The sequence below is a fragment of the Schistocerca serialis genome, chromosome 3 (assembly GCF_023864345.2).
Source record: "Schistocerca serialis cubense isolate TAMUIC-IGC-003099 chromosome 3, iqSchSeri2.2, whole genome shotgun sequence".
Classification (NCBI taxonomy): Eukaryota; Metazoa; Arthropoda; class Insecta; order Orthoptera; family Acrididae; genus Schistocerca; species Schistocerca serialis.
The window spans coordinates 731,837,856-731,856,121 of record NC_064640.1 but is presented as its reverse complement, the minus strand read 5'-3'; the positions used below and the strand labels follow the sequence as shown (position 1 = coordinate 731,856,121).

The 18,266-nt window shown below is 41.0% G+C and overlaps 1 protein-coding gene across 1 annotated transcript in view; it reads left to right on the top strand.

Moving 5' to 3' along the window:
* The window catches only part of LOC126470591 (CLIP-associating protein 1-A-like), a 252,097-nt gene that overhangs the window by 11,607 nt on the left and 222,224 nt on the right, over window positions 1-18,266 (top strand). The window contains 3 exon segments of the mRNA XM_050098545.1: window positions 5,712-5,883; window positions 16,425-16,601; window positions 16,854-16,930. Coding sequence (XP_049954502.1) covers window positions 5,712-5,883; window positions 16,425-16,601; window positions 16,854-16,930 — 426 coding nt within the window.

Here is an 18,266-nt window from a genome sequence, read left to right as displayed (position 1 = left end):
AAAACGACACTCAGGCAGATATACTATACGAACAGGACAAGCGAGTGTCCTACAAATGTTTTTTCGGAGTAATACCGCATCAGACAATAGCTGTATATCTCAATATTACAAAAGAGCACATTTTTACAGGCACAGTTCTTATTTCAAACTGTGTCCAGTCATACTAGTGAGAGAGCGACAGACAAAAATTTCATTCATGTGAGAGTGAAGCATAAAATCACTTTTAAAGACAGTGCTAAAAGTGCTTGCACTAACTGCACTTGACAACAATAAGAGATCACTGCACTGCACAATACAGTGCAGCACATTGTTTGAATTATATTTGAAGCCAAAATGAGCCAGCCTTATTTACGTATTTTGTGAGAGCTACTGTCTTCATGTACACATTATTTATTTTCCTGTACCTTCCACACTGTTGCTAGTACAGTTGATTACTCACTGTCATTTCTTTGAATACATTACATAGGCCACAGTTTCTGTTACCACAGTTTCTGTTACATTTGGAGGTGAAATGTTCTTAATTCCCTCCTTCACAGATTCTGTATTTTTAATTACAACTATGGAATGAAGATTGTGATGACAGACTGATCTGTAGTATCACCCGAGATCTAGGTTAGGTTGGAAGATGATAGTTCAGTTGTGATTCAGTGAACCCAACACATGCAATGTTACGAGAAGCACATTGGTTACAATTACTGAACAGTGAAAGTAGTAATAAACAAAGGCAGCTCATGCTCAGAGGTTACATACATACAACTCTCATTACTTTTTATTGCAATTTTTTCCACGTTTGTGTCTATTAGTTTTTGCAATGACAGATTGATCTGTAGAGTAGCCCAAAGTCTAGATTAGATTATAAGATGATAGTTTGGTTGTGTGTTGGTGAAACCAACAAATGCGAATACAAAATCTTAGATGTGGTAAAAAAATTATGTATTGTAACCTGAGGTCTGGGCTAGGTTTAAAAGTGACAGTTTGGTTGTGCATTGGCAAAGCTGTATTGAATGTTTTAGTAAACCCTAGATTAACCATGTGGGTAAGAGGTCCCCCCCCCCCCCCCCCCTTTGCGATATTCTTTGTGAGTTTGTGACACTGCGTGTTGATTTTTGGACTCGCACCAGCACCATTTAGAAGCTGAATATTTATTGTTGATGCCTGTTGTGGCAGCACTAGCACACTGCTGTTCCTGTCTACAGTTATAAGAAATAAATTCTCTTTGGAGTAGTGTGCTTGGGTGGCATTTGTTATCTACATTCCTGTACACTGATCAGCCAGAACATTATGACTACATACCTAACATCCAGTTTGTCCACCCTAAACATGGATAACAGCGGCGACACATCATGACACAGAAGCAGCGAGGTGTTGGTAGGTTGCTGGAGGGATTTGGTACCACATCTGCACACAAAAATCAGCTAATTCTCGTAAATTTGGGGGAGGGGGGGCAGCAGATGAGTGCTGCCGCCACATTCAATCACATCCTAGATGTGTTCAATCAGTTTCAGGTCTGGCAAGTTGGAGGAGGAGGGGGGGGGGGGGCAGCACATTGATTGGAACTTGCAACTATGTTCCTTAAACCCCTCCAGCACACTCCTGAACTTGTCATTTTGCACATTATTTTGTTGAAAAATGCCAGTGCCACCTGGAAACATGATCGTCATGAAGGGATGTACGTGGACTACAACCATTGTACGATTCTCCTTGGCCATTATGATTCCGTGCATGAGCTCCATTGGACCCATGGATGCCCACTTGAATGTTCCCCAGAGTGTAATGGAGCTGCCGCCAGCTTGTCTCAGTCTGGCAGTACAGGTGTCAAGGAGTTGTTTCTGTGGATGATGATGGATTCATGCCCTCTCAACAGCATGAAGGACAAGGTATCAGGATTCATCAGAAAATGCAACGCTCTGCCTCTGTCAATGGTCATGTGTCCATTTCAGTAGCGCTTGCCTATGTTGTGGGGTGAACGTTTGCACATGCATGGGTCATTGGCTGCAGATGCCAATCATTGATAGTGTTTGGTGCACTGTGTGTTCACACACACTTGTAATCTGCCCAACATTAAATTCTGGTGGTAATTCCACCACAGTTTGTCGTTTGTCCTGGTTTACCAGTTGCCCAGCCAAGGTTCAACATCTGTAATGAGGGGTGGCCACCTAACCCCACAATGTCTGGACATGGTTTCACCTTTATTTCACCACATGTTGGAGACACTCACCAAAGCATTCGTTGAACACCTGACAAGTTATGCAGTTTCCAAAATGCTCATGCCAAGCTTCCAGGCCATCTCAGTCTGCTCTTCAGCAAACTCGAATAGATCACGCGTCTTCCCCATTCTGCATATGGACAGCACGCTCACAGATACTACATGCGCCGTGCGTGTGTCTGACTAGCAGTCATTCCTCACCAGGTGATGCTGCTGTCACCTTGACCGGTTTACACTCCTGGAAATTGAAATAAGAACACCGTGAATTCATTGTCCCAGGAAGGGGAAACTTTATTGACACATTCCTGGGGTCAGATACATCACATGATCACACTGACAGAACCACAGGCACATAGACACAGGCAACAGAGCATGCACAATGTCGGCACTAGTACAGTGTATATCCACCTTTCGCAGCAATGCAGGCTGCTATTCTCCCATGGAGACGATCGTAGAGATGCTGGATGTAGTCCTGTGGAACGGCTTGCCATGCCATTTCCACCTGGCACCTCAGTTGGACCAGCGTTCGTGCTGGACGTGCAGACCGCGTGAGACGACGCTTCATCCAGTCCCAAACATGCTCAATGGGGGACAGATCCGGAGATCTTGCTGGCCAGGGTAGTTGACTTACACCTTCTAGAGCACGTTGGGTGGCACGGGATACATGCGGACGTGCATTGTCCTGTTGGAACAGCAAGTTCCCTTGCCGGTCTAGGAATGGTAGAACGATGGGTTCGATGACGGTTTGGATGTACCGTGCACTATTCAGTGTCCCCTGGACGATCATCAGTGGTGTACGGCCAGTGTAGGAGATCGCTCCCCACACCATGATGCCGGGTGTTGGCCCTGTGTGCCCCGATCGTATGCAGTCCTGATTGTGGCGCTCACCTGCACGGCGCCAAACACGCATACGACCATCATTGGCACCAAGGCAGAAGCGACTCTCATCGCTGAAGACGACAAGTCTCCATTCGTCCCTCCATTCACGCCTGTCGCGACACCACTGGAGGCGGGCTGCAAGATGTTGGGGCGAGAGCGGAAGACGGCCTAACGGTGTGTGGGACCGTAGCCCAGCTTCATGGAGACGGTTGCGAATGGTCCTCGCCGATACCCCAGGAGCAACAGTGTCCCTAATTTGCTGGGAAGTGGCGGTGCGGTCCCCTACGGCACTGCGTAGGATCCTACGGTCTTGGCGTGCATCCGTGCGTCGCTGCGGTCCGGTCCCAGGTCGATGGGCACGTGCACCTTCCGCCGACCACTGGCGACAACATCGATGTACTGTGGAGACCTCACGCCCCACGTGTTGAGCAATTCGGCGGTACATCCACCCGGCCTCCCTCATGCCCACTATACGCCCTCGCTCAAAGTCCGTCAACTGCACATACGTTTCACGTCCACGCTGTCGCGGCATGCTACCAGTGTTAAAGACTGCGATGGAGCTCCGTATGCCACGGCAAACTGGCTGACACTGACGGTGGCGGTGCACAAATGCTGCGCAGCTAGCGCCATTCGACGGCCAACACCGCGGTTCCTGGTGTGTCCGCTGTGCCGTGCGTGTGATCATTGCTTGTACAGCCCTCTCGCAGTGTCCGGAGCAAGTATGGTGGGTCTGACACACCGGTGTCAATGTGTTCTTTTTTCCATTTCCAGGAGTGTATATCGATAGTAGGTTGGTAGTCGTAATGTTCTGGCTGATCAGTGTGTGTATAACGAGTAAAATGTCAAAACGCAAGAAGACAGAGATGACAAAATATAAGAATTGTATTATGTAGTGACTTGAGGAGGAGGACGAGGTGAAATTGATCACATATGACTACTAGTGACCACAACACTGAATCAGTACAAGAAGTGAGTGGTGGAGAAAGTAGATCCAATTTGTCTGAACAGAGTGATAAGGCTGCATCCATTTCATCTTAATTTTATTTTGGATAGGACCATGATACAAGATGTGACATTCAAGTTCCTTGACAAAATTTGTGTACGCTAGCAAATAACATGTTACTTGGTGTTGAGGAGGAGGGGACAGTTGATCTTGAGAAGCCATCAGGCTCCAGAGGTGTGCCTCAGGAAGAGACAAAACTACAAGGAAGTGATGCTTGTAATTTAATAGATGGGTGTCTGAAAAGCATGTCAAAGATATTTGTGTAACATTCTTCAAATCAATTCAGTAGAATGCTGTGTAGAATCAAAAGGAAGAGTACAGGAAAAGAACATGTTTTGTCCACTTTTTCCAGAAATGAACTATGTATGCCATGACATGTAGGATTCTGTGTTATTTCATACTGTTGATCGACCAGTGTGATGATATGAATAGTCCATATTATATAACCTGTTTTAGATTATGCGTGCAGGGAAAGAACATGCTAATGTCTCTTACTACAGGGAATATAAGTGCTTTGTCCAGTGTTGTGCATTAAGCTTTAGATTCCTTGTTGGTAGGCAAACAATGTTGAAGCAAGAAATAGAGAGCTTTATCCCGTAAATGCTGTAAGCAAGAAAATTCTTTGCAACATGTTTTGTATGCTTATTACTTTTAATCACTCATGAAACTTGCTCTAGTGGTGCCACTTAGGTTACTGTAGTCTTATGCACTCTAGTGAGGTATTTACAAACTTAGCATGCCTTTCCTATGGCAGTTAGAATTTCCAATGCCAATGCCAGAAACAAAAAATTGTGATCACCACCACCAAAACATTAATATTAAATATTCGTAGACATGGTAAAGTGTAATAGAGATATACAGAGACAGAAATTTGATAGAAAAAGTTCAACCACTTTGTTGATTCACTTGTAAGTAGCAGGATGTGAAAATCGTGTCCACGTTGGTAGGTCACCTGTAGGCTGACTGGACAGAACATTCAGTACCTCTGTAAGAACTGTAATCCACAGAAGCAAATACCCTAAACCTCTAATACATGGGGCTAACAGGCATTTGAAGGGACAGTCTTAAGATTAGCTATTACCAGTTTGAAAAACATCACTCTATATCCAACAGTTCCAAAAGTGTTGTCTGTCATTAAGTAAATTTGTGTGGAAAATATTTGAAATGTGTCCTGAGAATTTAAATTCTGTAATCTATTATTGAGACACATATTTTATATATTTTGGCCGGCTCTGCAAAAAGACTACAAGCTGCAGCTAACATTAAGTGTTATGCAGCTATAGTAGGTAGAGTTTACCAAAAAATGTAGTATGCTGTGAAATAATGACCTATCTAGCGTTTGAGATGTCAATGCTTTAATACAAGTTTGTAATTGTGTATGGTTGGGAATGACTTTTGAGCTTATGATATGTATAGAAAAGTGTATGTGGTGTGGACGTTGCAAGTCTAAGTGACTTCACGATAATTATTCCAATATAATTTTAACAGTTATCATAATTAATTTTTGGTAAGAATATGTATATTGAAAAAGTATCAGAGCTAGAAAAAATGGTCATGGCATTAGTTTCAGATTAGTAGATATGTAAGGAATTAATAATAATATCTAGTATGTTTGTATTTCAGGCGACAATAAAGAAGTCGTGAGGGAGAAAGCTCAGCTTTTCCTTCTGAAACTTTTGGAGAGAGAAATTGCATCACCATATTACTTGTTTGAGAAGTTGACATTAGCATTTACTCACAAAAATGCTAAAATCCGAGAAGAAGTGTTAATCTGTTATCAGTCCGCACTGAGGGAGTAAGTGGAATTTTTTTAAAAAGTTTCATACTTTGGATATAGTAAGTGCCCTTAGTTTCTTTACACGTACACATGTAATTATGAGAAGTAACAATACTTGTAATAAAACCCTAAAAGAGTACAAATCCATACTTTTTTGAAAGAAAATGTATGACGGGCATTCAGTAAGTAATGCTCCCCCCCCCCCCCCCCCCTTTTAATCCTTTAATATACCGTATTTACTCGAATCCAAGCTGCACCTGAAAAATGAGACTGGAAATCAAGGAAAAAAAAATTCCCGTATCTAAGCCACACCCGAAATTTGAGACTCAAAATTCAAGGGGAGAGAAAAGTTTTAGACCGCACCTCCAAATCGAAACAAAGCTGGTCCATTGTAACATGAGACACAATTTAGGTCGAATGGCTGAAGACACAGCTACAGTAGTTTGATTCGAGTTGTAAGCTTTGCAGTTAAGCTTTACCAGGTAACCATTGCTATGCGTTAGGTGCTCTGTCCATATTTATACGGGTACCCTCCTCTTTCATGTGCTTCGTCTGGTTTGAATTGATTGCTTATTTTGCTTTGATCTGATAAGTGCCGTTCTCTTTTTTATAGGTGTTTATGTCACTCTAAGCTGAAAATGTGTTATTGTACTGTGTCATGCATTGTTTGTCTCATTCAGATAATGAGTGTTTACGACCTGTCGCCGCTCGCGGGATGGCTTGCTTCTGTGCGCACTACTGCCACTTACAATTTAAAAAAAGAGAGTAATTGTCTCATTAGTGAAACAATGGCAAGAGAATGTTATTTGTTACTGGTGCTTTCTTTGACAATGATCAGCAAGAACCAAATAATAGAGTGCGTATGATAGACGATGTTCTGAACGAGAGTTTAGGGAAAATTTTTCTCTGTTTGAACATCTTTGCAGGTGCCTCTTTATTACATTACATTCTGCACAGAAATTAGTCATCTTAGATTTAAAAATCTAGTAAGTTGCCATGCTTCATTTCCGACTGTATCACTATTCAGCATAAGAATAATATGAATATAAACATGACATGATATGTATATCCTTCCGCGTTTGCTGTTGTCTCACTCTAGTTTCGTAGTTTATTAGACAGACAGGATTTAAATGAGATAGCAGCAAACACGAAGGAATACAAGTCATAATGTTTACATTCATATTATTCTTATGGTGAAGAGAATACTGCATGTGATTCACGATTCATAAAAGTTCCTATTATTAACCATCTCTTGTCACAGGTAAGAAAAAATTCAGAACGTAGAGTTGACCATATTTACATACATCCCAAACAGTCTTGCCAGTCGGATTTCCATAGTACATTTTCAGTGATGACTTCAAATGCAGTGTGTGTTATTGTTGTCTTCAGTTCACAGACTGGTTTGATGCAGCTCTCCACGCTTTTCTATCCTGTGCAATGCAGAGTAGCAACACTTATAAAATAAGAATGAAAATAACTTAGAAACTAAACGCTGAAATTTAAAAGAAAATTTTATTATGTTTGTAATACATCTTATACAAAATGTTTAAAATAACAGTCATGACTCTGAAGCACTCTCTCAATACTTTGTTGCTCATTTCTTCATACAGAGCATCGTCCTCTATACCATCTAGTGCTCTATACCATCTAGTGCATTGGATATCGAACATTTTTTAAATGCTTGTTGCACAGTCTGATTTGGTACACACTTCCATGCATCATAAATCCATTGGCACACTTGCGACAAACTTGCGCGTTTTACACGTCCTGTTGGTGTCAGTTGTCTATCGCTTTTTAAAAGACAGTCTGTGTACATGCATTTAAGCTTGTCCTTAAATGGTTTATTCAGACAGGGGTCAAGTTGTTCCAGAATTGACGTCATCCTGCCTGGAATTACTGCCAAGTCCGTTTTGCTTTCCTCTAATTTTCGTTTTACTGCAGGTGTTGTATGGCCTGCGTACACATCTAATATCAACAGACTGCGTAGACCAAGCATTGCACCAGGAAGATGATTCCACACGTGCCTAATCCATTCCAGTACCATGTTCTCCGAAAACCACCCAGTTTCGTTTGCTCGTACAATTACAGTTTTTGGAAACACTTCTGATTTCGGAAAGTCTTTTGCTTGATAACTATGAATGGGGGTAATTTATGTCCATCTGCTGTGCAAGCTAGCATGACGGACGTCTGCTGTTTTTTCACCCCTTGATGTAAGAACACTTATGTCTTTCTTTCCTTTGGCATCAACCGTATAATTGGACGGCATGTCAAAATATGTGGAAGTTTGGTCAGCAGTTATTATCTGGCCAAGAAGGTATTGCTTTTCTGTGTGCCGCCTAATTACGAAGTGCTGAAATTCCAAAAGTTTTTCTTCATAATTTTTCAGCAGCTTCTGTGCGACTGAAGTTTGCCTCCGAAGTGAAAAACCCCAGCGCTTCATAAACAGATCAATCCAGCTGCGATCTGCCTTAAAATTTTCAGTTTTTTGCTCTCTGACAATTTCATGTGCCTTAATTTTTAAAATTTCGGCATTCACAGACAGGAATTTCTGACACTGTTCCTCAAATTCATTTAAAATCACTTCTAGTGCATTGTATTGGCCACACATTGGCCCACTAAATGCTTTCGTGCTGCCATCGCCTGATGTTGCTCTCATCAGTTGCAGACCTGCAGCACGATTAGAACTTTCTTCTGCAAAAGAAATATTTGAAAGGCTGCTACATTCGAAGATTTTAGACAGTTCGCCTGGTGCAAGTCTTTTGATTTGACGCCAGTTTGGTGACTTGTGCGTCGATGGGGATGAGATGATGAGGATGATGATGATTTGGACAACACAACACCCAGTCCCTGAGCGGAGCTACCGGGGGCGGACCATTCGAAGATGAACAATAAGGAATTTCTATTTACTTGATGGGATAATGTGGTCAAAACTCGGGACGGAGAAAAAAAGCTCATCTTATACCTTTTTTTAATTTATTTCCTGAGGCAGAGGCAAAGGTTTTGGCACCAGTATTTATCTTTGTGCCCACAAAGCATGCCTGTGTAGCGCTAAATATATTCGACAGCAGAAGTTTGTTGTGGTGGCACCTACCAACCTTTTTCAGAACTTTTGCTTAATTTGTACTCGATTCTAAGTTGCAGGCGGTTTTTTAAATTGGGAAAACTGGAAAAAAAGTGCAGCTTAGATTCAAGTAAATATGGTACATAGACAAATATCCTTGTTGGTGCTCCACATCTGATGTTTGTTCTATCTGCTGGTGAAGTTTCAAACCATTCCGGCAGATGGCAGAGCCATAGTACAGTGTCAAAATGCCATCTACATACAACTCACATTACAAGCTGTGTGCTGTTATTGAATTCTTGTGTGCAGAAAAAGAAACTGTGATGAACATCCATAAACGTATGTGTGCAGTGTATGGTGGTGGTGTAGTTGAAAGGAGTACAGTTAGACAATGGGTAAAGAAAGTTACAGCGTTAGGAAATGCAGAAACAGAGCTCCATGATAAGCCACGCTCTGGGCGTCCTGTAACAGCCACTGCTCCAGACATGCTGAATCATGCAGATGATTTAGCATGTCTGTATGTCATCATTCGTGCTGACAGGTACATCACAACTCGACAGTTGGCTCTACATTTGTCGGTCAAGATTGGAAGTGCGTCTGCAATGATTGAGACTTGGATATTCAAAGAGGTGCTCACAATGGGTTCCATGAATGCTAACAGTGGGCCACAAAATTCAAAGAACGGTCATTTCATTTGAATTGTTGGAGCGTTTTGAGACCAATGGAGAAGCCTTTCTGCCACAGATCATTACAGGGGACGAAAGCTGGATGCACCACTTTGTGTCAGAAGCAGAAAGACAGCCCATGGAGTGGCATCATCCTCATTCACCACAAAAGAAGAAATTCAAGACAACAGCCTCTACCAGAAAAGTCATGGCGACAGTCTTCTGGGATTGTGATGGCGTCATTCTTGTGGATGTGATGCCAAGAGGGTCAACCATGAATTCAGAGGCATATGTGAAGACTCTGAATAAAGTCAAGAACAGTTTCTGACATGTTCGATTCGACAAGAATCCAGCCGAAATCTTGGTCCAACACAATAATGCACGGCCACACACAAGTCTGAGAACCTGGGAACACATCGCCAAATTGGGTTGGACCTCATTGCCTCATCCACACTACAGTCCGGACATGGCATCCTCGGACTACCATCTCTTTGGGCTGCTTAAATATTCTTTACAGGGATCGTACTTTGAAGAAGTCGTGCAGTGAAAACATGGCTATGCTTATAGGACAAGAGCTTTTACCATCAGGGGATACATGCTCTTCCCCAAAGTTGGCGTACGGCCATAGAACGTGATGGAGACAACGTAGAGAAATAGGACATGGACAAGGCATGTTGATGTATATTGTCACCAAATTCTGACTCTTAACAATTAATATGTTCTGAGAAAAGAAAGAAAATGTGGGGCATTACTTATTGAACAACCCTTGTACATTTGGCAGATGAGGTTAAAATATGACAACATAGTTCAGTTACCCAAGGTTATCTCATTGAGATCCAAATAATGAAAATAATTCTAGCCAGGGAGCTTTTCCCAACAGAGCAGGAAAATTCTGCCTTGGCAGAAAATTATGCTCCAAAGATCTAGGTTATATCATAAACTATTTTATGAGACAACGAGAAGAAGCAAGGAATAGTACTGGATGATTGATGCATTAGATTTTGACCCTGCTGCTACAGTAATTACATTTCTTTCACTGATATTTTGCCTTTAAATCTTCTGGCCAACTTCTGAGTGAGCTGACTTGTTGGCTTATGCTGAAGATGGCTGAAAGGCATTCGGAAGTATTATTGTAAGAAATGAGTTCCTATGGCTGCTTACCAAAAATCTTGCGTGTCAGTAAATGTGCAAGGAAAACATGAAGATGCATGCTGGACTGTTGAGTTGTAAGCAGCTGTACACGACTTGCTTCATAAGAATCAGAGTTAGTGATTAATAAATGTGAACGCCACAAAGGGATTAGTCCTAGAGTCTGTTCTGACTGCTGCTCCATGTTAGGAGGAGGAACAATATATAATTGCTGGACATGTGACCACACTGTTGCCAATTCTTCCAGCTGTTATTGCCAGTAGCTGAATCCTGATGATGCTGATACTTTATCCAAGCAGCTCCTCATTTGTCTTTATGCTGCTGAGTGGACCCACTGAGTAGGGTAGCGCAGTGGTTAGCACACTGAACACTGGATTTGAATTCGTGAGGATGACAGTACAAATCTGTGACCGGGCAGTGTGATTTTCCTAAATTGGTTGAGGAAAATGCTGGGATGATTCCTTGAAAATGGCACAGCCGCTCTCCTTCCCCATCCTTCCCTAATCCGAGCTTGTGCTCCATGTCTAATGACCTCATTGTTGACGGGACGTTAAACACTCATCTTCTCCTCCTCCTCCTCCTCCTCCTCATCCTCATCCTCATCCTCATCCTCATGAGTGGACCCCATTCCAGATGTCTCTGCCCCTGGAGGGGAAAGAGAGAGAGAGAGAGAGAGAGAGAGAGAGAGAGAGAGAGAGAGAGAGAGAGAGAATTGAAATCTCAGGTGGTGCCGGGAATTGAACACAGGCCCTTAAGCACTGAAGGCGGCAGCCTTAATCATTCGGCTGCGGAGGCAATGTAGAAATTAATGTAATCATTTTTATTATTTGTGGAACATGCATGCCTTTTGAGATTGTATGCATTGAAATCAGTGCAAATGTGCCAGTTTTTTTTTCGTTGTGTTGGTTGTCCGCATGATGTGGGAAAAGGAAGCTTCAGGCATTCCATAATCTCATATGTACTAGCTCTTACACATCATCATCAAATGTGTGACACCTATATCTTCCTTTGAGGTATCACACCTACACTTGCTACTTGAAGCTTGATCAGGTTAATATACAGAATGTAGTAGATATTTGAAACGAGACCACTAGTTGCTTGCATTGTTCATTAGAATGTGAATGTCCCTGTGTTGCTGTAACAACAGTACACAAATACGCTACAAACTGTGACATTTCGATCTGATTGCAGGCTTCAAATGGTTTTCAAGTATATTACAGTTTGACTCTTTAAGTTATCTATACATACATGAGGCATTAGATGTTCCGTAATTACCGCATTCCCTTAATGGGAAGAGTTCTGTATCTATATCATCTACACCTACATATATACTCTGCAAACCACCATAAGGTGCATCACAGAGGGTACCCTGTACCACTTCTAGTTATTTTCTTTTTCTGCTTCATTCGCAAATAGAGCGAGAGCAAAATGACTGTTTGTATGCCTTCATATGAGCCCCAATCATTCTAATCTTATCTTCATGGTCTTTAGGTGAAATATACATTTGTGGCAATAGAATTGCTCTCCTGTCAGCTTCAAATGCCAGTTTTCTAAATTTTTTCTATAGCGTTACTTGAAAAGAATGTCTACTTCCTCCAAGGATTTCTGTTTCAGTTCCTGAAGGATCTCTGTTAACACATGCTTGTTGTTCTAACATCCTGGTAACAAATCTATCAACCCACCTCTGAGTTGCTTTGATGACTTCCTTTAATCTGACCTGCCCTGGACCCCAAACACTCAAAATAGTACTAAAGAATGGGTCACACTAGTGCCGTGTATGCTGTCTTCTTTACAGGTGAACCACACTATCGTAAAATTCTCCCGACAAACCGAAGTCGACCATTTGCCTTCCCTAATGCAGTCCTTACATGTTCACTCCATTTCATACTGCTTTGCAACGTTACACATAGATATTTAATGTACATGACTGTGTCGAGCAGCACGCTACTAATACTGTATTTGAACATTATGGGTTTGTTTTTCATACTTTTTCTACATTTAGAGCTACCTACCATTCATCACACCAGCTACAAATTTTGTGTAAGTCATCTTGTATCCTGCTATTGTCTCTCAATGACACCACCTTCCCATACACCACAGCATTGTCAGCAAACAGCCACAAACTGCTGCTTACCCTGTCCATATGATCATTTATGTATATAGAAAATAACACTTTCCGGGGCACTTCTGACAATACCCATCTCTGACGAACACTCACCAAATGAGGATAACATACTGGGTTCTGTTACTCAAGAAGTCGTTGATCCACTCACATACCTGGGAACGTATTCCATATGCTTGTACTGTTGGTAACTGTCGGCATTGTGGCACCGTGTCAAATGCTTTCCAGAAATCTAGGAATATGAGGTCTGCCTGTTGCCCTTCATCCATGGTTCACTGGATCTCATGTGAGAAAAGGGCAAGCTGAATTTCGTATGAGCGATGCTTTTTAAAACCGTGCTGATGTGTGGACAGAAACTTTTCCCTATATTCAAACTGAGAATATGTTCAGGGAGTCTGCAGCAAACCAAAGTTGGGGATAATGATCCATAATTTTGCAGGTCTGTTCTTTTACCCTTCTTGTACACAGAAGTCACTTGCACTTCTTATCAGTCGCTTGGGACTTAGCGCTGGGTGAGAGATTCACGAGAAATGGAAGCTAGGTAAGGGGCCATTGCTTTAGGGTACTCTTTGTAACACCAAAATTGGGATCCCAAGCCCTAGCGACTTATTTGCTTTCAATTCTCATGTGTTTCTATACACGAGTGATGCTGGTTTCTTTGTCCTCCATATGGGACTCTGTATGTTCGTCAAACAATGGTATGTTTGTACGATTCTCCTATGTGAACAAATTCTTAAATGAGAAATTCAAAATTTGGCTTTACTTTTACTATCATCTACCATCACACCAAACTGGCCAACGAGTGACTCGATAGAAGCCTTAGACCCACTTAGCAATTTTACATTGGGCCAGAATTTTCTTGAGTTCTCGCAGGATCTATTGCTAAGGTGTGATGGTGTAGTTGCTGTAAGCTTCACGCATAAATCTTTTTATAGGCGCATGAATTTCTTTCAACTTTTGCCTCTTGTCATTTGTGCATTTTATTGTGAACCGAGAGTGCAACAGCATTTGCTTCCTCAGCATTTTTTGAATTTCATTGTTAAACTGTGGTCAGTCTTTTTCGTCCACTTACTCAGCACATACTTCTTCAGAGTATGCTTTTCGATCCGTTTAAACTTCGCCCATAATTTCTCTACGTCCATCGTACTGGAACAAAATTATGTCAATTCATTGTCTAAGTAGGATGCTAACAACTGTCTATCTGCTCTTTCTAGCAAAGATACTGTTGTAGTCTTCTTTATGGAGCTATTAACTTTAGTAACCCAAGTCTCCATAATGATGTTTTCACTATTCCCTGCTTCTGTACTGTCAATTAGGATAGGCCTGTTTGTAGCTACAAGATCCAAAAATATTTCCATTGCATGTGGGCTCTTGAAAAAGCTGCTCAAGATATGTTTTCAGAAAACATGTTCAAAAGAACTTCACAGGCCTGTCTGTCTGTACCCCCTGTAATCAATCCATAGACATCCTACTCTATACTTGGTAGGTTAAAGTCGCCTCCAGCTAGTATTACTTGTATGTATTTCCTCACTACTGGTCATAGACTTTCTGCCATTGACTCTAAAACCATCACAGTGGAATTGGATGGCCTGCAAAATCATCCAAAAATTAACTTGATTTCACCTAGCCTTGTTATATACGACCACAGAACTTCAATGCCACGCTGAAACAATGTTTTAGTCAATTGCAATGAACACACCCCCTCCTGTAGCATCTAATCTATCTTTTTGATATACGTTCCATGAATCACTAACTATCTCAGAGATTCATACTTGGGGTTTCAGTCATCTCTCAGTGCCGAGAATAATTTGAGGGTGAGTAGTTTCCTGGAGGGTAGTAAATTTGGAAGCTTTGTTACAAATGCTTTGAGAATTCACTAATAAAATTTTGATAGTGGAACTGTCTTCACTCTGAACACAGTCTGATTTAGCTATCCGAGTCGTCTCGTGAGTGTTAATCAGAGAACCTCGACCTTCTGCCTAGCCTAAAAAACCTCCATGTGCACCTGAGTAGCTACTTCCTTTGTGAAGACTAAACTATTTGTCTAGGGAAAATTTCAGCTATTAAGCAGCTGTCAGAAAAAAAATTGAAGCAGTTTCTTTAGTCTAATGCGCAGATTTTTTTTGGAAAAATTGCATCAGTGCAAAGTTTCTTTCCATTAAGTTACAGTTATTTGAAACTTTACTACCAAATATGAGTTTCACATCAATCAGTCCATTGCAGTGATTCATTTATAACTTGTAGCAGAATCTTATTGCAATAATTTGATTTATTGGGACCAAAAATGTATTATTATGCCAATACAAGACTGAAATAATCACTTTGCGTAATAGCTGTATCATGTGAAGGAATTCATCTGTCTGGTGTATAAAATCGTAATCAGCAATTTCCCTATGAAGTGAATGTTTGATTTAATGACCATTTGTCATGGTTGTGGGCTGTAGTGTCAACTGGATTAATTGACACTGACATTTCTAATGTGTAGGATATAATATGGAAGGAAAGAAGACACCACATTTGGTGTAACAGGTTAGACTTGCTGTTGGAACTAAAACTAGAGCAAAACTTATCAGATGAATTCGCAGTTGTGAATATTGACCACAATCGTATGTAGAATGGAATGATAACAATGATAATTTGTGCAGGACCAGGACTCGAACCCAGATTACCCACTTATTGCGAGCAGTCGCCTTACCATTTGGCTATCCATACACGACTCACAACCAGACTCAACCTGGATGTGCCAGTGCAGATCGTAGGCGCATGGTTGATGACATGTGGAAGTTTGAGTCTGGCTGTGAGTAATGTATGGATAGCCAAATTGTAAGATGACCACTCATGATAAGCGGGAAATCCGGGTTCGAGTCCCAGTCCTGCACAAATTTTCATTGTCATAATTCCATTCTACAGCTGATGGTGGTCATTATTCACAATTATGAATTCATCTGATGTGTTTAGTAACGGCTGTCGTCGTTGCAGTGCATCATCATCGAAATAACACTGGCACTGCAAAATCGTAGAGGCAAAACTGTTCACTATCCATGCCAATGGATACTAAAAACTTGATATCTATGGTCGATTGGGACTTGCTTCATTTGTGGTGACTGCAATTGTTATTTTCTTCAGAATAGAAATTATGTAGATTAAGAAGATCAAAATGTTGATGCAATTTGCAATCTAGCAAGTGATTTCTCAAAATTTAAACTTGTTCATAAACTGGACAGAAATGTGTGAAACCTACAGGTAGATGAAATCAGTTAACAAATTTCACGGATGATACCAAGCTGTGAGTGAAGCAACTAATTATAGGTGCTGGCAACAACTGATGTAAACTGAATTTGATTGTTTTCAGATGCTGAATGTTAATAGAAAATCACATCCATGTATGTAATTTTTTAATTTCCAATATCCAAATTACAGTTAGCCATCTTAACTGCAAAGTGTAACTAATTTCCATTTTTGAAGAATTTATGTTGAAGTAGAGGTTATTTACAGTTGTGTGAAATAAATATGTTGTACAATATATGATTCTTCTGGGTGATTGTTGCTTCTTGTTTCCAAGGCATGGACCTTCAAACCTTGGCTTGTCAAAACATGTTCCAAGCATTTTGAAACTTCTGCATGATCCACTTCCATCTGTGAGAGATGCAGCTTTTAATGCATTGACTGAAATATATCGACATGTAGGGGAAAAATTTCGACAAGATATCCAACGTCGCTGCAGTGCCAAAGATACTAAGTAAGTTTTTATTCTGTTGACTATGTGTACATTGTTTTCAATTCCTAAATACAGCTGATTAGACATTGAATATTCTGTACGTGTGAAGTCCAGGATAATAAATTATATTTCGGAAAAGGTTCAAATTGTGTTGTAGTCAATGAATGTATTATTATTGTGAATCACATCAATTTGAGTTTTTTTGATGTAGTTAAAAAATACCTGCAGAATTGTTGTTTATCTATTAACACTACTACGTGTATGTTTTTTTAGGATTGCAGTCCTTTTTTCGAAGTTTGACGAAATAAAAAATGAAGGTGGATTGCTTGCCTCAGCGTGTGGAGCAGAAGGTAAGATTATAATACTTAATTTTAAGTATGTCTCACACTTACTTTTTCCAGAATTTAAACTCTTCCGGGGTTGGTGGTGGAGGGGGAGAGAATAGTCTGTTGTTTTTGGTGCAGTGAATTGGTCTTGTTTTAAGTAGATGTATTAACTCCTAACGCCGGCCGCTGTGGCCGAGCAGTTCTAGGCGCTTCAGTGTGGAACCGCGCTGCTGCAACGGTCGCAGGTTCAAATCCTGCTTCAGGCATGGATGTGTGTGATGTCCTTTGGTTCGTTAGGTTTAAGTAGTTCCAAGTCTGGGGGACTGATGACCTCAGATGTTAAGTCCCATAGTGCTCAGAGCCATTTGAACCATTTTATTAACTCCTACTTTGCAAATAGCTTGTTGGGTCTCAAGGCATACTGTGTTAATCTATCATGAATTGTTTGAATAGTCTTACATATTTCCAAGATATCAAATGATTTGCCCATACCCCTAATACTCTTATGGGGAAAGATAACTGGTGCTGCAAGGCATAGAGCGGTAATTAAAGTTCTTGGACAGTCTCTTGATTAGTTGTAGCATTCCCAGTTGTGGCATGGGAACTTGAAATAAATACATTTGCCTCTGTGGTGGTCCACACTTTATTTTGTAATTATACAAGAACAGCCCTTGACTGGTTGCAGAATAATGCTAATTGAAAACAGGAATTTGTTGGTAAACCAAAATTCTTGTTCATTGATGTTAAGGGTAGAACCAAGCTGACCACATCCATTGTTGAAGTTCATTGTCAAGCTAACCTTAAACATTGCCAAGCAATACCAAGTAGAAGTTGAAGCACAGTACTGGCAGTGCTGCTTAGTATGTGGCTCTTTAATACACCACTCTGTGAGCACCAGTGATTTTGTTGCGCGCTGGAGTTCTTGGTGCCCTTCCAACCTCTTCTGTGCCCATTTTGGTGTCTAGCTGAGGTATTAAAAATAGTATGGGTACACGCACTGTAGGCAGTTGCACACCATGTTATAAAACCAGCTCTTAAAAGTGATGTGAGGAACGACAATAAATGGTGTTGTTTGGTGTTAACATGGGTACTATATTATAAGGATTTGCTAGTCAATGTTGCCTAGGTGTATAATTTATCGGTGAATACATCATGTTGCCAATGTGTATCTGTGCATGATTATGTAACAGCACCATTCCAGTGTATTCTGAGATGGTTGATAGTTTGGAAGAGTCAGTGTGGAGAGTAGTGTGAACAGTGTAATACTTAGCACAATCCCCTGCCCTGTCATCTCTTGGTGTTGTGGCTCTCTCACACACACACACACACACACACACACACACACACACACACACACACA